Source organism: Neovison vison, chromosome 4 (genome assembly GCF_020171115.1).
Source record: "Neovison vison isolate M4711 chromosome 4, ASM_NN_V1, whole genome shotgun sequence".
Lineage (NCBI taxonomy): Eukaryota > Metazoa > Chordata > Mammalia > Carnivora > Mustelidae > Neogale > Neogale vison.
The window spans coordinates 62,598,898-62,626,510 of NC_058094.1; the positions used below are offsets into that span (position 1 = coordinate 62,598,898).

General features: G+C 37.7%; 2 protein-coding genes, 1 long non-coding RNA gene and 1 pseudogene across 4 annotated transcripts in view; 2 read left to right on the forward strand and 2 right to left on the reverse strand.

Annotated features, from left to right (window-relative positions):
• Nucleotides 1-9,424, reverse strand: part of XKR9 (XK related 9) — a 45,328-nt gene extending 35,904 nt beyond the window's left edge. The window contains exon 1 of the mRNA XM_044245468.1: nt 9,153-9,424. Within this exon, the coding sequence (XP_044101403.1) occupies nt 9,153-9,424 (272 nt within the window). The remainder of the gene's footprint in view (nt 1-9,152) is intronic.
• A 79-nt stretch (nt 9,425-9,503) lies between these two features.
• LOC122904527 lies at nt 9,504-17,207 on the reverse strand. Its single transcript, XR_006384219.1, has 3 exons — nt 16,954-17,207; nt 14,555-14,635; nt 9,504-9,688 (listed from the first exon to the last, which is right to left on the reverse strand). It is a non-coding gene; the product is annotated as an uncharacterized LOC122904527 (long non-coding RNA).
• On the forward strand, nt 11,083-11,410 carry LOC122904526 (annotated as a pseudogene).
• Nucleotides 17,208-17,350: 143 nt separating the features above from the next.
• LACTB2 (lactamase beta 2) overlaps nt 17,351-27,613 on the forward strand; it is a 34,532-nt gene continuing 24,269 nt past the window's right edge. For both annotated transcript variants that reach the window (XM_044245470.1, XM_044245469.1), the window contains exons 1-2: nt 17,351-17,524; nt 23,107-23,270. In XM_044245470.1, the coding sequence (XP_044101405.1) occupies nt 17,403-17,524; nt 23,107-23,270 (286 nt within the window). In that variant the 5' untranslated portion in view covers nt 17,351-17,402. The remainder of the gene's footprint in view (nt 17,525-23,106; nt 23,271-27,613) is intronic.

Here is a 27,613-nt window from a genome sequence, read left to right on the forward strand (position 1 = left end):
GAGGCTCTCACTGCTAGGATAAATAAGGCAGAAGAAAGAATTAGTGATATAGAAGACCAAATGACAGAGAATAAAAAAGCTGAGCAAAAGAGAAACAAACAACTACTGGACCACGAGGGGAGAATTTGAGAGATAAGTGATACCATAAGACAAAACAACATTAGAATAATTGGGATTCTAGAAGAAGAAGAAAGAGAGAGGGGAGCAGAAGGTATATGGAGAGAATTATTTTAGAGAATTTCCCTAATACAGCAAAGGGAACAAGTATCAAAATCCAACAGGTACAGAGAACCCCCCTCAAAATCAGTAAGATTAGGTCCACACCGCATCACCTAATAGTAAAATTTACAAGCCTTAGTGACAAAGAGAAAATCCTGAAGAGCCCAGGATAAGAAGTCTGTAACATACAATGGTAAAAATATTAGATTGGCAGCAGACTTATCCACAGAGACCTGGCAGGCCAGAAAGAACTGGCATGATATATTCAGAGCACTAAACGAGAAAACATGCAACCAAGAATACCATATCCAGCTAGGCTGTCACTGAAAATAGAAGGAGAGATAAAAAGCTTCCAGGACAAACAAAAACTGAAAAAGAATTTGCAAACACCAAACCAGCTCTACAGGAAATATTGAAAGGGGTCCTCTAGGCAAAGAGAGACCCTAAAAGTAGTAGATCAGAAAGGAACAGAGACAATATACAGTAACTGCCACCTTACAGGCAATACAATGGCACTAAATTCATACCTTTCCATCGTTAGCTGAATGTAAATAAGCTAAATGCCCCAATCAAAAGACACAGGGTATCAGTATGGGTAAAAAAACAAAATCCATCAATATGCTGCCTACAAGAAACTCATTTTAGACTCCAAGACACCTCCAGATTTAAAGCAAGGGGGTGGAAAACAATTTACCATGCTAATGGACATCACAAGAAAGCTGGGGTGGCAATCCTTATATCAGATCAATTAGATTTTAAGCCAGAGACTATAATAAGAGATGAGGAAGGACACTATATCATACTCAAAGGGTCTGTCAAGAAGATCTAACAATTTTAAATATCTATGCCCCTAACATGGGAGCAGCCAACTATATAAACCAATTAATAACAAGATCAAAGAAACATATCTACAATAATAAAATAACAGTAGGGGAATTTAACACTCCCCTCATTGAAATGGACAGGTCATCCAAGCAAAAGATCAACAAGGAAATAAAGGCCTTAAATGACATACTGGACCAGATGGACATCACAGATATATTCAGAACATTCCATCCCAAAACAATAAAATACACATTCTTCACTAGGGCACATGGAACATTCTCCAGAATAGATCACATCCTGGGTCACAAATCAGGTCTCAACCAGTACCAAAACACTGGGATAATTCCCTGCATATTGTCAGACCACAATGCGCCAAAGCTAGAACTCAATCACAAGAGGAAATCTGGAAAGAACCCAAATACATGGAGACTAAACAGCATCCTTCTAAAGAATGAATGAGTCAACCAGAAAATTAAAGAAGAATTGAGAAAATTCATGGAAGCAAATGATAATGAAAACACAATGGTTCAAAATCTGTGGGACCCAGCAAAGGTAGTCCTGAGAGGAAAATGTATAGCGATACAAGCCTTTCTCAAGAAACAAGAAAGGTCTCAAATACACAACCTAAACCTACACCTAAAGGAGCTGGAGAAAGAACAACAAAGGAAGCCTAAACCCAGCAGAAGAAGAGAAATCATAAAGATCAGAGCAGAAATCAATGAAATAGAAATTTTAAAAAAACAAACAAACAATAGAGCAAATCAACGAAACTAGGAGCTCGTTCTTTGAAAGAATTAATAAGATTGATAAACCCCTGGCCAGACTTTATCAAAGAGAAAAGAGAAAGGACCCAAATTAATAAAATCATGAATGAAAGTGGAGAGATCACAACCAACACCAAAGAAATACAAACAATTTTAAGAACATATTATGAGCCACTCTACACCAACAAATTTGACAATCTGGAAGAAATGGATGCATTCCTAGAGACATATAAACTACCACAACTGAACCAGGAAGAAATAGAAAACCTGAAAAGAACCATAACCAGTAAGGAGATAGAAGCAGTCATCAAAAATCTCCAAACAAACAAAAGCCCAGGACCAGACAGCTTCCCAGGGGAATTCTACCAAACATTTAAAGAAGAATCAATTCCATTCTCCTGAAACTGTTCCAAAAAATAGAAATGAAAGGAAAACTTCCAAACTCATTTTATGAGGCCAGCATCACCTTGATCCCAAAACCAGACAAGGATCGCATCAAAAAAGAGAATTACAGACCAATACCCTTGATGAACACAGATGCGAAAATTCTCACCAAAATACTAGCCAATAGGATCCAACAGTACATTAACAGTACATTAAAAGGATTAAAACGACCAAGTGGGATTTATTCCAGGGCTGCAAGGTTGGTTCAACATCCGCAAATCAATCAATGTGATACAACACATTAATAAAAGAAAGAACAAGACCCATATGATACTCTCAATAGATGCTGAAAAAGCATTTGACAAAGTACAGCATCCCTTCCTCATCAAAACTCTTCAAAGTGTAGGGATAGAGGGCACATACCTCAATATTATCAAAGCCATCTATGAAAAACCCACCGCAAATATCATTCTCAATGGAGAAAAACTGAGAGCTTTTCTACTAATGTCAGGAACACAGCAGGGATGTCCATTATCACCACTGCTATAGTACTAGAAGTCCTAGCCTCAGCAATCAGACAACAAAAAGAAATTAAATGTATCCAAATCAGCAAAGAAGAAGTCAAACTATCACTCTTCACAGATGATATGATATTACATGTGGCAAACCCAAAAGACTATACTCCAAATTTGCTAGAACTTGTACAAAAATTCAGTAAAGTGTCAGGATATAAAATCAATGCACAGAAATCAGTTGCATTTATTTACACCAACAACCAGACAGAAGAAAGAGAAATTAAGGAGTCAGTCCCATTTATAATTGCACCCAAACCATAAGATACTGAGGAATAAACCTTACCAAAGAGGCAAACAATCTATACTCAGAGAACTATAAAATATTCATGAAAGAAATTGAGGAAGACACAAAGAAATGGAAAAATGTTCCATGTTCCTGGATTGGAAGAACAAATATTGTGAAAACGTCTATGCTACCTAAAGCAATCTACACATTTAATGCAATCCCTATCAAAATCCCATACATTTGGGGCGCCTGGGTGGCTCAGTGGTTTAAGCCTCTGCCTTCAGCTCAGGTCATGATCTCAGGGTCCTGGGATCGAGCCCCACATAGGGCTCTCTGCTCAGTAGGGAGCCTGCTTCCCCCTTCTCTCTCTCTGCCTGCCTCTCTGCCTACTTGTGATCTCTCTCTATCAAATAAATAAATTTTTTTAAAAATCCCATACATTTTTTTCAAAGAAATGGAACAAACAATCCTAAAATTTGTATGGAACTGGAAAAGACCTCAAATAGCCAAAGGAATATTGAAAAAGAAAGCCAAAGTTGGTGGCATCACAATTCCGGACTTCAAGCTCTATTACAAAGCTGTCATCATCAAGACAGTATGGTACTGGCACTAAAACAGACACATAGATCAAGGGAACATAATAGAGAGCCCAGAAATAGACCCTCAACTCTATGGTCAACTAATCTTTGAAAAAGCAGGAAAGAATGTCCAATGGAAAAAAGACAGCCTCTTCAATAAATGGTGTTGGGAAAATTGGACAGCCACATGCAGAAATATGAAATTGGATCATTTCCTTATACCACACACAAAAATAGACTCAAAATGGATGAAGGACCTCAATGTGAGAAAGGAATCCGTCAAAATCCTTGAGGAGAACACAGGCAACAACCTCTTTGACCTCAGCCGCAACAACGTCTTCCTAGGAACATCGCCAAAGGCCAGGGAAGCGAGGGCAAAAATGAACTACTGGGACTTCATCAAGATCAAAAGCTTTTGCACAGCAATGGAAATGGTTAGCAAAATTAAAAGACAACTGACAGAATGGGAGAAGATATTTGCAAACGACATATCAGATAAAGGGCTGGTATCCAAAATCTATAAAGAGCTTATCAAACTCAACACCCAAAGAACAAATAATCCAATCAAGAAATGGGCAGAGGACATGAACAGACATTTCTGCAAAGAAGACATCCAGATGGCCAACAGACACATGAAAAAATGCTCCACATCACTCAGCATCAGGGAAATACAAATCAAAACCACAATGAGATACCACCTCACACCAGTCAGAATGGCTAAAATTAACAAGTCAGGAAATGAGAGATGCTGGCGAGGATGCAGAGAAAGGGGAACCCTCCTACACTGCTGGTGGGAATGCAAGCTAGTGCAACCACTCTGGGAAACAGCATGGAGGTTCCTCAAAAAGCTCAAAATAGAGCTACTTTACGACCCAGCAATTGCACTACTGGGTATTTACCCTAAAGATACAAATGTAGTGCTCCGAAGGGGCATGGGCACCTGAATGGTTATAGCAGCAATGTCCACAATAGCCAAACTATAAAAAGAACCTAAATGTCCATCAACAGATGAATGGATAAAGAAGATGTGGTATATACACACAATGGAATACTATGCAGCCATCAAAAGAAATGAAACCTTGCCATTTGCGACGATGTGTATGGAACTAGAGGGTATCATGCTTAGCGAAATAAGTCAATCAGAGAAAGACAACTATCATATGATCTCTCTGATATGAGGAAGTGGAGATGCAACATGGGGGGTTAAGGGGGTAGGAGAAGAATGAATGAAACCAGATGGGATTGGGAGGGAGACAAACCATAAGTGACTCAATCTCACAAAACAAACTGAAGGTTGCTGGGGGGAGGGGGTTGGGAGAAGTGGGGTGGGGTTATGGACACTGGGGAGGGTATGTGCTATGGTGAGTGCTGTGAAGTGTGTAAACCTGGCAATTCACAGCCATGTAGCTCTGGGGCTAATAATACATTATATGTTTATTTAAAAAAATTAAAATTAAAAAAAAGAAAGAAAAAAAAAGGTAAAAATGGAACTACCCTACAACCCACCAATTGCACCACTAGTTATTTACCCAAAGGATACAAAAATGCTGATTCAAAGGGGCACACGCACCCCAATGTTTATAGCAGCACTATCAACAATAGCCAAGTTAGGGAAAGAGCCCAAATGTCCATTGACTGATGAGTGGATAAAGATGATGCAACGTGCACATGCATACACACACACACACACACACACACACAGGATTATTACTAAGTCATCAAAAAAAATGAAATCTTTCCATCTGCAGTGCATGGATGGAACTAGAATTTATTATGCAAAGCAAAGTAAGTCAGAGAAAGACAAATATTTTATGATTTCACTCACATTTGGAATTTAAGAAACCAAACTGATGAACATGGGGAAGGGAAGGAAAAATAAGATTAAAATAGAGAGGAAGGGAAACTATAAATGACTGCTAACTATAGAGAACAAACTGAGGGTTGCTGGAGGGGAAGTGAGTGAGGGAATGGGTTATATGGGTGATGGGTATTAGGATGGCAATTCTGTGATGGGCGCTAGATGTTACATATAAGTGATGAATCACTAACTTCTACTCCTGTAACCAATACTACATTATTTGTTAAACAATCTAAATTTAAATCAAAAAATAATAAAATTAAATTAAAATTAAAAAGTAAAATAAAACCCAGGGGTTGGATGGAATAACATTTTGGCCACAATGAAAGTACTAGTGAAATATAAAGAGTTATGAAAATTTTTCACAGAATGTACCACACACCACACAGAGTCCAAAAATAAAAATTCAAAACACCTAACATGAAACACTCGTATTAGATAATGTGAGATCTAACTTATATTTGCTTGGAGTCCCACAAGGAAATGTAGTACAGAAAATATTAGAAAAGATAATGGCTGAGAATTGTGCAAGACTGATGGAAGATAATAATCCACAGAATTAAGAAGGCCAGCAAATCCCAAGCAAAAAAAAAAAAAAAGAAAAAAGAAAAAAAAATCTATACCTAGATATATTGGAAACTGTATAAACCCCAAAAGATAAAATACTTTTTAAAGAATAGCAGTGGGTACCTGGGTGACTCAGTTGGTTAAGCATCTGCCTTCAGTCCAGGTCATGATCCCAGGATCCAGGGGCCAAGTCCCACACTGAGCTCCCGTCAGCAGGGAGTCTTCTTCTCCCTCTACCCTTCCCTCTTGCTCATGATCTCTCTCTCTCTCTCTAATAATAAAGAATTTTTTAATTTTTTTAAAAAACAAAAGAACAGCAGTAAAACTGATATCTAATTCCTGAAGCGCAACAACAGAAACCAAGAGACTTATATGCAGAGACAAAATAACTACATATTAGAATTCTATAGTCACTAAAATATCTCTGAAGAAAGATGGTAGTTAAAATAGCCCAAATTCAAAATCTAATTGTAACAAAAAAATATTATCCATCTAATATTTGTCTTTATTTTTCTCTTTATTATATATATATTGCTTTTAACAGAATTAAATGCCTTAAGATAATAATGAAAAGGTCAAATGAAATTAGACATATGGAAAATCATAGAATTCTCAGGACTTATTTAGAATCCTAATTTAACTATAAAATACAAGATGATTCTTTTTTTAAGATTTTATTTATCGGTCAGAGAGAGAGGGAGAAAAAGAGAGAACACAAGCAGGGGGAGCAGCAAGCAGAGGGAGAAGCAGGCTCCCTGCTGAGCAAGGAGCCCGACATGGGACTCAATCCCAGGACTCTGGGATCATAAACTGAGCTGAAGGCAGATGCCTAACAATTAAGCCATTCAGGTGTCCTCAAACAAGATGATTCTTAAAGTTACTTTTAGTTCTGCATATGATTCTGTATCTAACTAACCATATGGCTACTGCAATTATTACAATAAAAATTTCATATTGTGAAATCAGTGGTAAAAGAAACTTAAAAAATTAAGTGATCTAACACAGTTGCATGTGATAAACTGTATTTATATAATCAGGATTGGAATACAAAATAGAAGATAAAAGATTCATAAGACACAGACAGGAGTCATCCCCCCACAAAAAGTGAGTACATACCAGAAAAAGTAACTTAATTTGAAGGGGCACATACACCCCAATGTTTATAGCAGCAATGTCCACAATAGCCAAACTATATAAAGAGCCCAAATGTCCATCAACAGATGAATAAAGAAAGAAGATGTGGTGTGTATGTGTGTATACACACACACACACACCTGTATAGATAGATAGATACAGATATAGATATATACTAATATTACTCAGCCATCAAAAAAATTAAATCTTGCCATTTGCAGCAACATGGCTGGTACCAGACCATATTATGCCAAGCAAAATAAGTCAATCAGAGAAAGACAATAATCATATGACCTCACTCATATTTGAAATTTAAGAGAAAAAAAAAAACGGGATTGTGGGGGTAAAGGAGGGAAGAATAAAACAAAACAAAGTCAGAGAGGGAAACAAACCATAAGAGACTCTTAACCATAGGAAACAAACTGAGGGTTGCTGGAGGGAAGGGGGCTGAGGGAATAAGGTAACAAGGTGATGGACATTAAGGACACATGATGTAATGAGCACTGGGTATTATGTAAGACTGATGAATCATTGTGGTTTTGATTTGTATTTCCCTGATGCCGAGTGATATGGAGCACTTTTTCATGTGTCTGTTGGCCATCTGGATGTCCTCACACCAGTCAGAATGGCTAAAATCAACAAGTCAGGAAATGACAGATGCTGGCGAGGATGCGGAGAAAGGGGAACCCTCCTACACTGTTGGTGGGAATGCAAGCTGGTGCAACCACTCTGGAAAACAGCATGGAGGTTCCTCAAAATGTTGAAAATAGAACTGCCCTATGACCCAGCAATTGCACTACTGGGAATTTACCCTAAAGATACAAACGTAGTGATCCAAAGGGGCACGTGCACCCGAATGTTTATAGCAGCAATGTCCACAATAGCCAAACTATGGAAAGAACCTAGATGTCCATCAACAGATGAATGGATCAAGAAGATGTGGTATATATACACAATGGAATACTATGCAGCCATCAAAAGAAACGAAATCTTGCCATTTGCGACAACATGGATGGAACTAGAGCGTATCATGCTTAGCGAAATAAGTCAAGCGGAGAAAGACAACTATCATATGATCTCCCTAATATGAGGGAGTGGTGATGCAACATGGGGGCTTAAGTGGGTAGGAGAAGAATCCATGAAACAAGATGGGATAGGGAGGGAGACAAACCATAAGTGACTCTTAATCTCACGAAACAAACTGTGGGTTGCTGGGGGGAGGGGGGTTGGGAGAAGGGGGGTAGGGTTATGGACATTGGGGAGGGTATGTGCTTTGGGGTAAATTGGAAGGGGAGATGAACCATGAGAGACTATGGACTCTGAAAAACAATCTGAGGGGTTTGAAGTGGTGGGGGGGTGGGAGGTTGGGGTACCAGGTGGTGGGTATTATAGAGGGCACAGCTTGCATGGAGCACTGGGTGTGGTGAAAAAATAATGAATACTGTTTTTCTGAAAATAAATAAATTGGAAAAAAAAAAGAGAAAATAAAATTAGTAAGCTTCTGAAAAAAAAAAAAAGACTGATGAATCACTGAACTCTACCTCTGAAAACTAATAATACATTATATATTAATTGAATTGAAATTTAAGAAAACATCCCTTAATATTTTGAGAGAGAGAACACAAACGTGTGTGCACACACACACATGCTCATGTGTGCACGAACACAAGCAGGGGAAGGCGGCAAGGAGACGGGAGAGCAGCAGACGCCATGCTGAACCAAGCCTGATGCAGGACTGGATCCCACAACACTGAGATCATGAGTGGAACTGAAATCAAGAGCTGAATGCTTAACCAACTGAGACACCCAGGTATCCCAAGGTAAATTAAAACATTCTATTAATGAACCTAGAAAATTCTAACAGTAGCAATGACTCATATAACCACTGATAGTGAGGAGCAAGTGACCTTTGTGCTACATGCAAGTAGGGGAACTTTGTACATTTGACTACCCAAACACAGAAAGGCAGTTTCTTTTTACATAGAAGAAAAATAATGTTAATGATCAAAAGTGTATGCTCACCTTGTAAAAACTCCTCCTTGCAAGCAATGAAGTAGAAGAAAACAGTGCTGACTTTCTTGGCCTGCTTTCTTTAAATCAGCCTTGAACCAGGAGTAACTAAAACACTGCACCACAAGTGTTCCAAAGAGCATAAAGCTTACTGTTAAAATACCAAAAACATTTCGTCCTTCATAGAAAAACCTGACAGATACCCAAATGTCCACAATTAAATCAGTTATATAGATTATAATGCCAAGAACTGACAACATAAAGTGCAATTTAGTGTATTTCATTATGAATCACTAGAGCTCTTGGTTATCTATTTTCTTCTCTTATACAAAAAATAATAATAATAATAATATTAGTGCATCTGTTAGTATAGCACTGAATTTTAATTTCTACTCCTTAAATTTATTCAAAAGAATAAATATTATGAAATTGAAACACTAAAACCAAAGTGAGTAATTTTCTTTTCTAAATCTCCTATCCAGGTCCAATGTTACAAGGCTTTATTCAATCTTCTGTTTTTCAGTGATCTTCATTACAGATGACAACACCTAAAATGAAACATATATAAAAGATTCTAAAGATCTTGACTGTAATATTAAAAACCCTAGGCCATGATTTTATCAAACCTCTATTTTCCTAGAAATAATAAAATATGACTAAATATGTTTCTTATAATAGTTTTTGGAAAGAAAAGCCTCAGAAATATACTTATTAGTTGAAAATTTCCTGACTACTTACCTTTTAAAAACCATAACCTACTAACAAAGATATTTATCACAGGTCCATCTACAGTGGCAAAAAATTAGAAACAATCTAACTGTGTCAACATAAGAATCAGTAAATAATGATAGATTCACAAAATGGAATACTACAAAGCTACTAAAAAATATTTAACAAAGGTGCAATAGCTGTGAAAATTTTTAATATAGTTTTTAAATTTTAATTCCAGTTAACATACAGTGTGAAATTAGTTTCAGGTGTACAATATAGTGATTCAGCAACTCCATACAACACCCAGTGCTCATCACAATGCACTTCTCAATCCCCATTACCTATTTTACCCACCCACCAGCCACCTTCCTTCCAGTAACCATCAGTGTGTTCTCTATATTAAGTTAATATGCTTTTGATTCAGCAATTCCATCTAAGAATCAAGCCTAGGGAAAATGTCACAAATGTGCACAAATATATATATACTATTTGCAAAACCTTCTTTATAATAGCCAAAGGTTGAAAACTGTGTAAATGACAAATGAGATCTAGTTCAATAAATTGTGGTACACCAGAGTAAAGAATACACCACACAACCTTTAAAAAGAATGAAGAAGTTTTGTATAAACTGGCCTCAGAAGATCTCCCAAGACATATAAAGTGGAAAAAAAATGCCAGAAAGATAAATATAGCATTTATGGGTTTTTAATTCTATACAGAGAGAGGAAGGAAGTTGGGAGTGGAAAGCAAATGCAACTTCAATCCTATAATTATTCTTTTATATTGTTGGAATTTTTTATAAAAGACATGTACCCATATATTACTTACATAATCTCTTAAAATAAAAACAATAGTAAATGATACTTTTAAAGAATTCCAATGACTGGACAAATGTTAGCTAACAATTACTTAGCCCTATGTGCCAGATATTAAACTAAACCTTATATATAGAATCCCCCACTTAAATCTTACATCAAAATTTGGAGACAGGTATTATTACTATTGTGACCCCTATTTTATAATTGTGGGCTGAATGCAATCTACAGACAAGATCTGTCTGACTTGGCAGATGCTCCCATACTTCCTGGGGTACTTGAGTCTGGGCCCTTTGTACCTGCCAGTGGTGCTTTCTGGTAGAGGCATGGAATTGATGGCTGCAGCCTCTGGGCTGGGAAAAACCTCTTGGTGGATGCAGGGGCACCAAGCCAGAGCTAAGGGTAGTGTAGTAGTAGCAAATGGACTGACCATTACTGCTGCAGGATTTGCAGGCTGTTATGTTTTGCAAGCCATGAAGCATATAGAGCTTCAAGCAAAACAAGTTTTCAAAGTCTACCAAAATCTACCTTCAGTGGCAGCTATTACAGAAGTGGGTTTGAACACAAAGTGCCCAAACAAGAGGCAGCATTAACACCAGGTGTAAGCTCTACTACCAATAATGGAAAAGAGATGCTTTTCTACAAACTGTGCTTTTTAATCACCCTAACAAGGGAGGACCTCCTTATACAGCAGGAAAAATCAATGAAGCTAAAGATATAATACAAGGTCAAGACAAAAAGTGAAGTAAAAGTGCAATGAGTTTTAAGTTCTTACTAGTTTATGTTTAGAAGTACTAGCTTTTTATAATAAAATGTCTCAGAGCTAAAAAAAAAGTTCTATTCAACAATGTTTTTTTAACTTTCCTAATTGCCAATGTTTCATGTAAAATACAGATTTTTCACTGCTATCAAAAAACTGAAAGATCTGTTACAATAGACTGACCTTTCCTCATGAGCTGTGGATGCCCTAGATGGAGCATGTTCTCTCAAGTTCACCACAGTAGCCCACCACCCCTTTTCAGTCATTTCAGCAGCTGGGTCTCAATAACAATAAAGCTACCTACTAGCTGTGTCCTCAAACATGTTCTTTTACCTCCCTATGCCTTATTTTCTTTCACTTGAAATATGGAAAAAATAATGGCATATAGTTCATAGGGTTGCGGTGAAGACTAAGAAAGAGGACATATATAATACATATAAATTTCTAGGAAAGTACTTGGCAAACAGAACTCAGTAAATGTTGGTTACCATTATTACCTTGCCTGCCTGAACCCTATAAGCATCTAAGTTTGCAAACTTTGACTTCACATTAAAGAATGTTAAGTTAAAAAAAAAAAATACTATGGCATGATTGCAAAGCTTTGAAAATACAAAAAAAAATGACTGGAGGAATAAAAAAATATTAACAGTAATTTTACCTGGGGAATTAATAGTATTATAAGTGAATTTTTTTCCTCTTATTCTTTTCTATATGAACTGAATGTTTTCCCTCCAAAGTTCTTACAAAATACTAACCACCAATGTGACTGGACTTAGAGATGGGCCTCTAAGGAGGTAATTGAGATTAAAAGGAGTAATAAGGACAGGGCCCTAATCCAATAGGGCTGATGTCCTTATAAAAAGAAGAGACAACAGAGACCTCCCCCCTACACACACTCCACTCCCATACCCACACAGGAAAGGCCAAATGAGTATGCAATCATCTGCAACTCAAAGTGAGAGGCCTCACTAGAAACCAACCCTGCTGGCACCTTGATACTGGACTACTAGTCTCCAGAACTGTGAAAAAATAAATGTCTGTTGTTTAAGTCACAAAGTCTGTAGTTATTCTGTTACGGCAGCCCAAGTAGACTAACACCCTACATGCTTATCACTTTAAAAACCAGGAGGTGAAAATGTTACTGAAAACACACACCAGCTAATACTTAGTGTTCTTGTCATTTATCACTTACAAGTTTTTGTTTAAAGTTTTCAAAATAAAACTAAAAGGTATTTCACTCTTCATAATGAAAAAAAAAAAAAATTCACTATCATAGTTTCCCTGACAAGAATGCTGTGGCCAATGGGATGGAAAACAGTAATTTTAAAATCTGGGTTTTCCCAAACGAGCAGGCCATGAATTTCCATGTGTTAAGTTTCTTATCTTAAAATGAAAGACATAAGTATGGAGTTTAGAAGGATGAGACTTAATCGAAGGTTCTGTTCAACTGAAAATACTTACTTAGAACCTACCATGTGCTGTTCTAGGCTTTGGGGATACAGCAAATGACAAAAGAAACAAACAAATAAAAATCCCTGCCCTTGCGTAATTTACATCTGAACAGAGAAAGACAGCCAATTAACAATAAAAATAATATTATTATTTATTAAATAAATTAATTGAATATTATATTGGAAGGTGATAAGTGCTATGGAAAAAACACAAACCTTGGTGTTGGAAGTAGAGACGGGCTCATCATGAGTTGCAATTTTAATTAGAATGGTCAGGACAGAGAGTACCTGGGTGGATTAGTCAGTTAAGTGTCTGGCTCCTGATCTCAGCTCAGGTCTTGAATGGTCAGGACAGGCCTCCCAGAGAAGATGGCATATAAGTAGTGAAATTGGTCATGGGAATATCATGTGGAAAAGTGTTCCAGGTGGAAAGAACAGCTAGTTTGAAAATCTAATGTACCAGACTTCAAATATATCCTCCAGAAACAAAAGTTCCACAAAATATTGACAAATTCCTTACCATGGTTATACTGGATGTGTTTAATGTGCATCCAGTCCTGCTCTAATATTCTAAAAAATGTAACTTCTTAAGCTTCACTATGTAGGGAGGAAAAGAACATCACATATATAATGGAAAAATAGTAATAACAGTAGCTATCATCGCTCAGTATCTATTCAGTGTGTGGAGTACTCTACATACATTTACTTTAATACTCACAAATCTCTTTGGGAAGGGTATTATTGGCCAAAACACTGAGACTTAGAGATGTTGGGTATTTAGATAAGTTATCTCTAATGAGTAAATCATTTTAATGTAGATAATTTCCTTAACATTACAGATTTTAATACCTAAGCACTCCACATGTACATTTCTTAACCACTCTCCCCACAAAGAGAATTTCCTTTACCCGGCTATGGATATAGAAAATACTAGCAGTTTTGAAATAAATTTTACAAGACAAGAAAAATACTTTCTAAGAAACATAGAAACTCCATTATTAGCAAAACATTTTCAACAGACTAATGTGACATGGCAATGTCTCTATTCCTAATTTAATCAGGCAGAACATAATGCCAACCAAAAAGAAAACTACAAAGCAAGAAAATAAATATAGCAGCTCTCATAAAGAAAGCCTACACCTCCTTCAATAACCACATAGTGACTTAACTTGTATGAAGGCTAGTTCATCTCTATCCCTACAGTTAATCACTTTTTCCAATTATTACCTTAGGAGAAATAATACCACCTATAAAATTTGACTTTACAGAGAATTCATGACACTTGCTGACTTAATAGGACAGTTTCAATCCAATTTCATTCAGAGGTCAACTCAGCTATGTGGCTAACCGGCGGCCAGCCAAATGACCTTTGCTCACTGTACATAATCTTTGTCATAAGGCATATGCTTGAAGAAGTAAAAACTAGCAAATTTTCGGGCGCCTGGGTGGCTCAGTGGGTTAAAGCCTCTGCTTTCGGCTCAGGTCATGATCCCAGGGTCCTGGGATCGAGGCCCGCATCGGGCTCTCTGCTCTGCAGGGAGCCTGCTTCCTCCTCTCTCTCTGCCTGCCTCTCTGCCTACTTGTGATCTCTGTCAAATAAAAAAAAAAAAAAAAAAAAAAAAACTAGCAAACTTTCATTTGTCAACCAAATTCAACACATATAAAATGGAGACTTACTTGTCAAGTATAAAAAGCCTTCTTTAACTCAAAGTCTCTCCTGGAAAATCTTCATCATGGGAATCTTTTATTTCTTGTTCACTGAAAACGAGTACCATTAAAGGGCGTGTAAACCTTTCAGCACGAATACTAAAATGAAACTGAAGTCATCTGTTAGTCATATATGGGATTTTTTCATCTAGTGATAAGAGAGTTTGTATCATTGCAACTACAGTACACCCCTTTATAATCGTCACATTGGGAGAAGGAATAACATGGCTCCTCTCACAGGCTGACTAGGTTACAAGGTTTAACTGTATTCAAAATTTAAGTTTTAAGAAAATACAATTTACCTCACAGAATATCCAAGTAGACAACAAGTGTTTGAAAAGGAAGGAGAGAGATTCTTGCATTTGAAGTACTCTGATAAAGAATTCACAAAGTATTTTTTAACTTAGTCTTACCTTTTTCAAACTGTACACCTTAAAACCTGTGTCCCCAAAACAGGATTGTTGGTTTCCCAAAATAAATACTACAGTTTCCCAAAATAAATACTACTTTCTTGAGAAAGGCTATTTCCAAGCCTTTTCTCAAGATTATTTACTGTCTAGAATGCCCTTCCTACCTCCATCTACCTGATGAGGTTATATCAGTCCTTTAAGGATCAGCTCAAAACCCTACCACCTTTAAGCTTTCCCAATCTTCCCAATTAATTTGACTCTCCCTCTTCCTCCTTGCAATCCTATCACTTCAACTATACTTCTCTAGGATTTACTCAATTCTTTAAAATAAGATAATGTATGTCTCCTTCCTGGTAATAAGCCTCTAGAAAGCCAAATATAATTTTAACACCCACCCCATATGTCTATAATAATACTATGCATACTGTAGGTAGATGATAAGTAATTATAAATGTAACTGAACAGAATATAAGATCTTTGGGTTTTTTTGTTTTGTTTTGTTTTTTGGTGGGCAGGAAAGCAAATTTATTGAATTTTATTGGGTACAATGCTCCCAAAGAGGGCAAGGACCCAGGAAGGTTGCCCAAAATCATTCTTATTTCTTGGACAAGAGCTTAAACTTCAAGTCACATACTAAACATATCCACAAAGACAATTTTGTAGTAGCAACCTAGAACTCTCTTCTAAGTTCAACCCATATTTACCCAACAGTCTACAGATTTCTTTACCAGGATATCCCACAATCATCCCAATTTTAATTTGTCTAAACCAAGTTAACTACCCAAATTCTATTCCCCCTCTTCAGCTGGTAGCTCCTTGTATGACTCAACTGAGGTCACTAGAGGTTTAAATTATTTGTTAAGTCCATTTGGCAGATGGAAGACCTTGGCAATGAAAAGAAACAGAGATGGAAGCCACAAGGGAAACTCTATTTTAAAACAAAAAGCCAAGGGATGGAAAAAAAAAAAAATGGAACTGCCCACCAGTCCCAGAAATTGCTGTATTTCCAGCACAAGGTTTTTCAAAAGAGAAAATGGAGATAGCTTCTTGACTGAACAGCCATTAAGAGACTACAAATAAATAAAACTGAGGAGTTGAAAGTAACTGATGTGGGGAATTTTGATGGTTCTTCAAACATTTTTTTTAAGGGCATATTGCCCTTTCAGCAAAGGTTTTTGAAACCTTTTCCATTACAAGTACATCTTTGAGACACAAGGCAAAGAAATTTGTCACCCATAAAACAGGTGTGTCTTTCAAGAAATCCAGAATATTAAACTAATGATTTGTAAAACAAATACTGTAAAATAGTAGTCTCTTCTTCAGAAACACCTGCAAAAAAAAGTGTTAAAATATGTTTCCTAAATTTTATAACCAAAAGCATCTAATGTGTCATTCTCCTACGTGTTTTGAAAAAGACAAGTCGGGACAGTGGATATGGGACAAAGGTATGTATCTCTTTTGCGGTAGCTTACGTACAACCATCATTACTCAATGAAATGGATTGTAGAATCTGCGCATTTCCTTTTAGGCAAATCATAACTCAATTTTTTTTAGTAGGAAGGGGTAGTTAATACTGGGATAGTCCAAGCTTAGCAGATTAGAAAAGGGCTCCTCATTAGCGAAAATGGGACGAAACTCAAGGCCGAGCTAGGTCTCTGGGCAGGAACACAGCACAAGAGAGGCCCAAGCTCCCTGAATCTAACGAGAGGGGGACAAGTGTTGGGGCAAGACAGCCAGGAACACGGCTTCAGACCCTGAGCTGGGTTCACACAGCTGACACCCCGCCAAGTCTCCGAATCCCCGTTTCATTTGTAGAACAAACTTTAAAAGTGTCTTCCTCCTCGTGTCCTTAGGAGAATTAAATGAGATAGTGTTTAGAAAAAGGGCTTAGCATGGCAGTGAGCACTAAGTAAATACTAGTTGCCCCTATTTATCATAAAAAGCAAACAGGTTTCTTACCTCACACACAAAACACACACACATCGCCATTGCCTGAAAATAAGCCCTCCTTCCAAGAATTTAGTGCTCCGCAACGAACCCCAAATCGGCCTGCCCTGTACTCCACAAGACTTCCCAGGTTAAAATGTCTCTCGTCCACTGAGATGAACGCCACAAATTGCTGTGAAATCACCCGGTTGTGACAGGAAATGGCGCGCGGCCAGCAGAACGCAACCTCGCCTCGAGACGCCTCACGCCTCGCGCCCTGGACTGCGCTCCCGCCTCCGCCTACGGAGCCCGGGCGGCGTCAGGTGACCTCTGGCCCCGCCCCCGCACAGCAGGCGATTTCCTCTCCGCCTGCTCGCGCTTCGTCAGGCGACTGCTGGCCCCGCCCCACCTCCTCCCCCGCATCCGCCAGTCGCCGCTTCCGTGTTCAAGTCGTTGCGCCGCCGCGGGCTGCAGCAGCGGTCATGTCGGCTGTTTTGCAGCGCATCGAGCGGCTCTCCAGCCGCGTGGTGCGCGTCCTGGGCTGTAACCCGGGACCCATGACCCTGCAGGGCACCAACACCTACTTGGTAGGGATCGGCACCAGGTAAACGTCCCTATTCCTCTCTAACAAACGTCCCGGCCTGCGGGACGCCCAGAGCCGGGGCTGGGACGACTGCTCGGCGAAGGCGGGCCTGCAACCTGGACCTCAGTGTCCAGTCCGGTCCAGGCAGCCGCACCGAGGACCACCTTCCGACGCCCCCATTCCAGGCCTCCCCCAAATCGCTGCAATACCGGCTGGTAACCTACCTCAGAAGTGACTAATGAAGGTGAAATAGTGAGAAAAATCAAAACTACCTGCTTTTGAAACCCAATGGGCTTTGCCTAATGTTAAATGTTTAAGCTGTTGAGTGTTTTAAACTGTGAGTGTTTAAGCTGTTGAGAAATTAGGGTCGCCTGGAGTTAGAAATCCAAGAAAGCACTTACTTTGCTCACCTTCTGACTTTTCACTAGTGTTTTGCTCAAGAGTCTAACTTGCCCTTTACAAAAGTGATTATTTGTGCTGAGGCCGTTTTCTTAACTAAGCGGCAGAGGGCAGGATTTTCATGCTTCCAAATTGCTGGAGTCTGAAGCACCAAGGAGCCCCGTAGTTCTTGGGAAAGAGGAGCAGACTAATTTTGGTTTTCGTTAGTATTGTGTAGCCTCATTTAAGTTACTTTGCATATGGAATAACCTATATGTATTTCTAAGATTCTTCTCTAGTTCAGCTGCATTGTTTTAGTGGAATTTTGCCTAAGTGGTGAGTGAGATACATCACAAATGTGCATGAACAAAATTTTATATGCTTCGTCTTTAGTATACCCTAGGTAATATCAAATAAAAATAAAATACAGTTCCCCTTAAGCGTAGAATTTAATTGTATATTTCAAGATGTGTTAAAATTAACATAACTGATTTCTAAAAAACAGTTTAGTAGTAATTGGAGTTTCCACTTGAAGTATCTGCTGGATTTGCCTTTTTCCAGTAAATCAGAATTTTAGATGGAGCAGAATGAAGCAACTAGAAGTACTGAAGTCAGGCAGGCAGAAGTTAGGTTCAGAAGAAACAAGGCAGGGTCCAGTAGGTACAGGAGCTTTAGGCAGCCTCCAGAATCTAGGACGATAGAGAATTCAGCGGAAAAAAATACTTTAGAGTAGAGTCTGTCTTGTCTGGGACTCCCTCACCCCAGAAGTCCATAGGCATTCTCTTCTCTCTTCAGCGTGTCATGTTAAACTAGTTCTAACATCAGTACCTATTCAAAAAATTGACTATAGTCAAAATTGCCCTAAAAAGTCTCTTAGGAGGCACTGTGTTAGAGATCATGTACAATCACAAGAAGTTTGGTGCAGCCTGCTTTTTCTTCCAGCAATAAAGCAGATGGCTGGTTCTGTTTGAAAACCAGATGAAGAAGTTGGCTTGCATTTAGGGGCCATGTTGTATGAAAAATACATACTGTTATCTTTAAACACTAGAACCACATTCAGTGTAGCAAAGTGCTTGCGCTAAAAAGAGACATTAAAAAACCTGAAAGTAACTGAGAGAAGACATTCATGGTCTCCCACTTTACACTGCTTCCACTACTACTCACATAAAGTCATGGGGTGGAATGGCCAGTGGAATCACTCATATGTGATACATACATGATGAATCCATATAGTCACGCTAGAATAAGTTAGTGTGTAGATAATGCTACTCTACTGTATAAAGTAGAAGTCAGATGGCAAGCAATGAATACTAACTGGGTTCAAGTAAGAGGTTCAGATATTGGTATCCACCTGTCTGCACAAAACTGTTCTAAGATCACAGGTGGCTCCTATATCACCAAATCCAGTGGCATTTTTCCATTCCCATTTTATTTGAACTTCAGTATCTTTTGACACTGTTGACCATTCCCTCCTTGATTTGCCAATGCCACATTCTCCTGGTTTCCTTTTACCTCTCTGGCTGTTCTTTCTCAATCTCCTTCATGGAATCCACCTCTTTACCAGATCTTTAAGTGTGTGAGTTCCTTAAGATGTAATCTCAGTCTCTCCTATTCTCATCTATATTCCCTACCTAGGTGATCTTACCAACTTCCTTCGTGTCAAATGAATTTCCCTAAATGAATTTAGGGAATACCAAATGAATTTCCAAATGAAATTCATTTGGATTTCAAATGAATTTTCCCTAAAGCATTACTAAACCTAGTGTGATGCCTAGTGTATAGGTACTCAGTAACATTTGAATGGATAAATAATAGATCTTCTGAAGCGTATTTCCATGTTCCTCTTCTGCTCAAGAAACTCTAAAAGCTGCAGTTTTAACCTTTATTACCAAAACTGTAACTCCCTGGAGGGCAAATAGTTTATCTTTTAATAGGGAAAGGCAATCTAATGTACTAATTAGAGTTACGACTCTGTAATCTTGTCACCTAAATCCAAACCCTAGCTTATGACTTCAGACAAGGCAGTTGATTCTCTAAGCTTCAGGTTCTTTATCTGTACACTGAGAATTGAATAGCATCCACCTCAAAGGATGTTATGAAGATTCAGTGAAATTTAAATGAAAAATCTAATCAAAAGCACTTAACAAATCCTAGCATATGGAAAGCATACTATTATGTTAGCTACTATTATCACTTCTTCCATCATAGCATCCAGACAACACTAGGTTCATGGTAGGTGCTCAGAAAATACCTAATGATTTGCATCTTATAATGTACATAACACAGTATCTTGTACATGGTAATCATTCATTAGAATTTGAACTAAACTTATTCAGCATGTGTATATTGAGTGCTTACTTTGTGGCCAGGACTGTTCTAGATTACTAGGGTACATCAACAAATAATAATTCATTCATAGTAACTCAGACCTGATTTTATCATCTCTTCTCTTCCTCTTCTACCAGAATCAAGGGTTTTTAATCGGAACTCTATGGTCCTAAAAACGATATAGTTCAGGGAGTCTCACCTTAGTGGGGCGGGGTGGGAGGGAGCTGAATTATGCCCTTATTAAAATACCTCAAACCGAAAATTAGCCTTTATTCAATTATAAATATGGACAACAAACCATAGTAGTAGTAGCAGTACCTATGATTTTTTTCTCTAATATTTTCATTGCATATTATAGTCATGATAGATATCTCAAAATTGCATGTGTATTCATCTCCATTTAGAAATTATGATCATTGGGGCACCTGGGTGGCTCAATGGTTAAGCGTCTGCTGGGCTCCCTGCTTAGCTCAGCGGGGAGTCTATTTCTCCCTCTTCCTCTGCCTGCTGCTCTGCCTACTTGTGCGTGCATGCACACACACTCCTTCTCTCTTTCTCAACAATAAATAAAATCTTTTTAAAAAAGAAAAGAAGTTATGATTATTCTAAGCTTTGATGCTGATCTTGTTACTTTATATGGTAGTAAAGAAGCACATTTAACACTATAGCATAATGTTTTTTAATTTTGATAACTATTTCAATAGAATTGATTTATTTTGTAATCTTACATGTTTTATTTTATACACTCCAAAAAAAATTATTCTGAGACTAGTCCATAGCCCACACTGCCAAAGGGGCCCAAAACATCAAAAAGGTTAAGAACCCGTTACCTAAAGTTGTCCATCAAACCTACTGAAGTATTCCCCATATCCAAAGAAAATGGGCATTGCAGTTAGAAAGGTGTGGGTTCAAATATATCCTGTGCTGGAATTCATAAGTCTAGGCAAGTTACGGTATTACATATATGTCTGACATGTCAAGTCCTCAGTTTCCTCATCTGTACAATGAGAGTAAAATTTTGGGATTGTTTTGATGATTAAATAAAATGAAAGAAAGCCACTACCTTATTTATTCATCCAACAAACATTTACTGTCAAGTACATGCCACCATCTAGATCCTGGCAAAATCAGACCAGATTCCTCCCCTCATGGAACTTAAATTTGTAAGCTGTGAGAAGGTGTGGAGATAGGCAAAATTAATAAACAAGTAAATATATAATATGTCACATGGTAATAAGTGCTATGAAGAAAAAGCAAGGAAAGATGGCTGGCAGCGTCATCAAAATTCATCATAACCCAAACCATATTTATCTCAAATTTGCTCCCTCCAGTGTTTATAGTCTTAATTAATCACGCACCAGTCATCTTACCTAGAAACCTCAAAATCATTTTTTCCCTTTCCTTCCAGATCCAGTTGTTTAAAAAAAAATCCTGTTGATTGTGCCTCCTAAATGTTTTTTAACCACCACCTCCATATATTTCCACTGCCTACAGAACCTCATAATGTATTTGTGGGCCAGTATATCCCAGTATATCCATCTAGTTTCCCTTTCTCCAGAAGGGGCAGTTACAATTCTATGTACTTGTAAAGTAGAGCCATTGCTCTATGGAACTTAAGGTGTAGATAAAAGCCTGTGGATCACAAGGCCATTATCCCCACCTCCACCCCGACCCCTCCCCCATTGGAGGAGAGTTTGGTTTTTTTGGCTGTGCATCTCAGGGAACAGGGTTAGGGAAACAAACCATCCAATATAAAATAGCCATTCAGATACTTCAGGTCATATTTACCCCATTTGAATGTTCTGCAGAATGTTGTTTATCTGTCCCTGTTACTGTTTGTTCTCATAGCTTCCTCTTCCCACTTTCCACTAGAATGCAAACAGGATTTTTTGTCTTGCAAGAAAGGCATGGCACATAGTAGATAATTTATAGTTAATAATGTATTAATGAGTGAATGACTGTGACTTTTCATCAAGACTAACCTTCTCTCCCCCAACCTGAATTAGGGAGGTACTATTGTGAAGCATCATGAATTAAAAATTTATGAGTTGGTTCTTGAGGAGGAAGATGTCCTGCATATATATATATATATATATATACACATATATGTTATATTTATATATATTATTTACATATGTGTAAAATCAGGAAAATTTTATAGAGAAAGACCATCATCCCATGAAATGGTGAGGAAGGGCAAACAATATAAAGAAGGTTCAGAACCACAAGCAGAAAAATAAAACTGATAGGGTTGTTTAGGTAAAAAAATAAAGCAACTCAGACATCTCCCCATGCTTCCCTATTCCTTTCATTTTCATGTGGAAGGAAGCCAATGTAAAACTTTAATGATAAGTTTTGCATGTAGTGCAGAAGACTAGGTTTCTTGAGGAATACCTCTGAATCTAATTCTTTCATATCTATGAGACGTCTGAATATGTTGTAAAAGATCTCAAAGGCAGAGTGGATAAAAGCACATATTCTGGAGACAGAATACCCAGGTTTGAATGCTCACTTTGCCATTTATTTGCAGAGTAACCTTGGGCAAGTTATATAATAAAATACCTCCTTTAAATAGTTGTGATAAATAACACAATTGTTAAAGTATGTAAGGTCTTTGGAGTAGTGCCATATTTAAGTGGTATTTAAGTATTCAATATTATTGTGTCTTGAACTTGCCAAGTTCAGACTTACATGGAGCTCTAAGATTTTTTCAGAGAACTTTTCTTACAGTGAGATTACAATAGTTAGGGCAAAATATCATATAGCTGGTTTTCAAGCAGGTTGAAAGCCAGCAATTTAAGCAGTTTCTTAAATGTAATAGGAATTATCTGTGTGAGAAATATGCTTCTATTAATTCTGTGTTCCAATTGTGTGATTACCGTCCATTTAATTTTCAGGAGAATCCTCATTGACACTGGAGAACCAGCAATTCCAGAATATATCAGCTGTTTGAAGCAGGCTCTGACTGAATTTAACACAACAATCCAGGAAATCATAGTGACTCATTGGCACCGTGATCATACTGGAGGGATAGGAGATATTTGTAAAAGCATCGATAATGGTAAACAGAAAACATTAATTAAGCTCTTTGAAAAAACTATGTTTTCAGAATAATTTATTTCTGTTACAGAACTAAGTAAGCCAGTCAGTCATTTACTGAATACCTCATATACTTAATGGTACTTTTAGAAATTAATATACTTTTGATACTGCCCCCAATTTTAACAAAAGAGGAAAGGAAAAGTCCTATTTTCTGTTTCAAAACTCTAATCCCTCTTAATTTTCCCCTTTTCCCAGGGGAGAAGGTTAGTGGATTTTGTATGTAGTAGTAATAATGACAGTTGCTGCTTCAGAGTTAATAATAACTAACCACTCTTGAGCATTTACTATGTGCCAAGCACTGTGATAAACACTACATGGGTCTGTGAGGTAGCTTCTATTACTGTCCACACTCTAAACATGATCTCAGGTCTTCTATAACTTTAAGGCAATTACTATGATACATGAAAATCCTGGGGAAAGATCATTGTATTGACAGTTCTCCATCCCTGAAAGTTCTGACACTTTACCATCTTGGTCCTTTTACCCCCATCTCACAATCACACACATCAATTCCTTCCTTCCTTCCTTCCTTTAACAAATTCAAGTGACCATTCTTGTCCAGGCCCTGTTCTTGGTGCAAGGAATGTGGCAGGGCACAAAACAAAGACTCTGCTCTCCCAAAGCTTGCATTTTAGCAGGGAAGGTAAATGGTAAATAAATAATAGGTCAGAGGTGATAGGTGCTATGAAGAAAAATAAAGCTAAGTGAAGAAAAAGGGGAGAGAAAATAAAGTGACAGAAGGCAGTAGCTTGTATCTAAGGTGGCTAGGGAGAGGGAGAAAGCTATACAGGTATCTGAGAGGAGCCTATGCCAGACTGAAGACATTGCAGGAGCAGAGCTACTGGAATCGGGGTATACTTGGCAAGTTCAGGGCAGATGAAGGACAGGAGGGTCAGGAACATTCATTCACAGAAGGGACATACATACACATTCATCTTGTGTTTTTAAATATTTTTAAATGTCTTCTTTTTAAGACTTGAGACTACAATTAGGACACCAAGGTGTTATCAACCAAAGCACCCCAGATCACCAGGCTGCCCATTAAAAAAAAATGCTTTAACCTCACTTTGTTATCCTCTAGCCTCCTTTCGTACAATCCTAGAGGACTGTATGCCACAAGAAATCATCTTTCAGTCTAACTTCTCCTCACCTTTCTCTTGTCTATCTACCCATTACATTTTGTGAATTAAAAAAAACTATGCTAGACAACTATCATATGATCTCCCTGATATGAGGAAGTGGAGGTGCAACATGGGGGGTTAAGGGGGTAGGAGAAGAATAAATGAAACAAGATGGGATTGGGAGGGAGACAAACCGTAAGTGACTCTTAATCTCACAAAACAAACTGAGGGTTGCTGGGGGGAGGGGGTTGGGAGAAGGGGGTGGGGTTATGGACATTGTGGAGGGTATGTGCTATGGTGAGTGCTGTGAAGTGTGTAAACCTGGCGATTCACAGACCTGTACCCCTGGGGATAAAAATACATGTTTATAAAAAATTAAAAATTAAAAAAAAACTATGCTGAAGGTTCTTGACTAGCTTTGGCCAAATTTTTTAGCATGAGTTTTAATTTAATGTTAAAGTAAATATTAATGTTAAACATTTTAAATGTTTATGGCCTACTTTTTCTCCTTCCTAAATCAACTTTTTTTTTTTTTAAAGATTTTATTTATTTATTTGACAGAGAGGGAGATCACAAGCAGGTGGAGAGTCAGGCAGAGAGAGAGAGAGAGAAGCAGGCTCCCGCCAAGCAAAGAGCCCGATGTGGGGCTCAATCCCAGGACACTGAGATCATGACCTGAGCCGAAGGCAGCGGCTTAATCCACTGAGCCACCCAGGTGCCCCCTTAAATCAACTTTATTGACCTTGAATTTGTATACATAAAATTTAGCCATTTTAAGAATATAGTTTGATAAACATCTTTGTGACCAATCTAGTCAACATAAAGAATACTCTCATGACCCCGAAAAGAGGCCCCCTCGTGCCTGTCTGCAATGATTCCCCCTCTAGCAACCACTAATCTGCTTTGTTTCACTATAGATTAATTTTGCCTATTCTAAAATGCCACATAATGGAAGCATACAGAATCACTCTCTAGCTTCTTTCACACAGCATCATGTTTTTGAGATCACCTATGTTTCAGTATCAATAGATTTTTCCATTATTGCCAAGTGGTAATCCATGGGAGGACTATACCAGGATTTGTTTATCCATTCATCTGTTAATGGACACCTAAGCTATTATCTTTAAATTAAAAATTAGGAGTACATGAGTAGTTCAGTTGGTTAAGCATCTGACTCTTGATTTCAGCTCAGGTCATGATCTCAGGATCATGAGATCCAGCCCTGTGTTAGGCTCCATGCTCAGTGAAGAATCTGCTTGAGATTCTCTCCTCCTCCTTCGGCCCCTCCCCCTGCACGTGCATACGCACATGCACACTCTCTGTCTCTCTCTCAAAAATAAAAAAAAATCTTTTTTTAAATTTTTAAATCATTTTTTGCTCCATACAAAATAATGAATATTTGCATAATAGATTATGATTTAAAGAGGATCAAGGTGATTTTCCTCGTAGCCACTAAAATTTTAATACTTTGAAAACTAGCTCATCGACTTTCATTCTGAACTGTATTGAAGCTAGACCAGCTGGATGTAGACTTTGAGTTGCCCAGCACTGAAACAGTGCAGAGGTACCTTTCAGAATCTCCCCTCAAGAGTCCATGTATTTCTTCATTCTCTAAACCTTTAATTGCTAACATTCTTGTTCCATTTTGTTCTATTATTTTCTTTGCTCCATATCATTTTACTACTTCAGTTAATTATTAGTATGGCAGAAATTTGTCAGCTGCTTTATGATGCTAACAACCTGTGGTTTTACTGGCAACACCAAAATTACAAATGTCATTTCTAAGATTCCTTTGAAAAGATACAGCAACCTTGCTTTCAGACATTTAAGATACAATCAGTGGATAATTCTAGAACTCCCAGTGGCTGGCAGGAAGCCACAATTTTACTAGACATGAGAACTATATAGCCCCAGGCTGCCCCAGTGTTTTGGCTTCTTTTTGAGTAAATCTTATAAAATATATTTTGTGACCTGATAAATATGTGATTTATTTTGCAGCTGAAGTTGGGTCTTTGCCATATATTTCCCATCCCTTAAGAGTCAAATGTTTGCTTCTATGCCTCTCAGTTAGATTGTGTTTTCATTAGAAAGTATTACAATATCACATGTTTGCATCAGCTTCCATAATTAGCATTAACAATGATGTTATAACCCATTATTCAAACCTTTAACAAGAAAGATTTTCTACTGTTAAAATAATCATATTATAGAGACAGAAAGTAGATAAGTGATTGCCAGGGGCTGGTAGGAGGAGTGAATAGGGAGTGACTACAGTCGGGTAAAGGGGTTTTTTGAGGGATTTTGAAAATGTTATAAAATTAGATAGTGATGATAGTTATACAGCTCTTTGGATATATTTTAAAAACACTGAATTGTACTCTTTGAAAGGATGAATTTTATAATATTGAGTTATATCTCCATAAGCTTTTCTTAAATATAACAATTATTATATGATTGCTTTCAGCATGCCCTTCTCCATCCTGCCTAGACAGATTGTTGTGAGTAGGATGTGTGTGTTTTTATGTTTGTACATAACTTTAAAAACTGACACAAAGTTATTTCATAGTATGACATTTGTTTTGTAATTTAGAGATAATGGTGAGTTTTTTGGAAGGATTGTGTGCCAGAGATCTCACATAACTAGAAACATAATACCTCTCCTTCTTTCCTGAAAGACAAAATTATACGGATTAAAAATAAACACATACCGAAAAACCTCCCCATCTCACTCCAGAATGAAGACAGCCTTATTATGTAATGCCATTTCCCAGAATAGTATATTATTTTTTGCTTCAGCCTCTAAGATATAAAATAATAGAGTTTGGGCTGGAGAGAGTAGGTCTAGTCCCAGTGTGTTTTGTTTTTATTATATTTGCAATATTTCTATCTCTTTATCTCCTATACTAGCCTGACTTCTGTGCCTTACCAGTTTTTCTCTGAATATCTTTTTCTCCCAAGTTTCATTGCTGTCACCTTAGTTCTAATACTCACATTCTTCCAGCTGGGTTATTAACAAGTTATCCCCCCCAGTCTTTCTGATCTCTCACCCTCCAGTGTCCCACCTAGAGCTGCCATATTGAACAATTAACACTATTTGGTTTTCTTTCTAAAGAGAGTACAGTGGCACACATATGGTAGAGTTTAAATTCCTCTTTTCTGTGAAAGGCAATTTAAGGCCTTC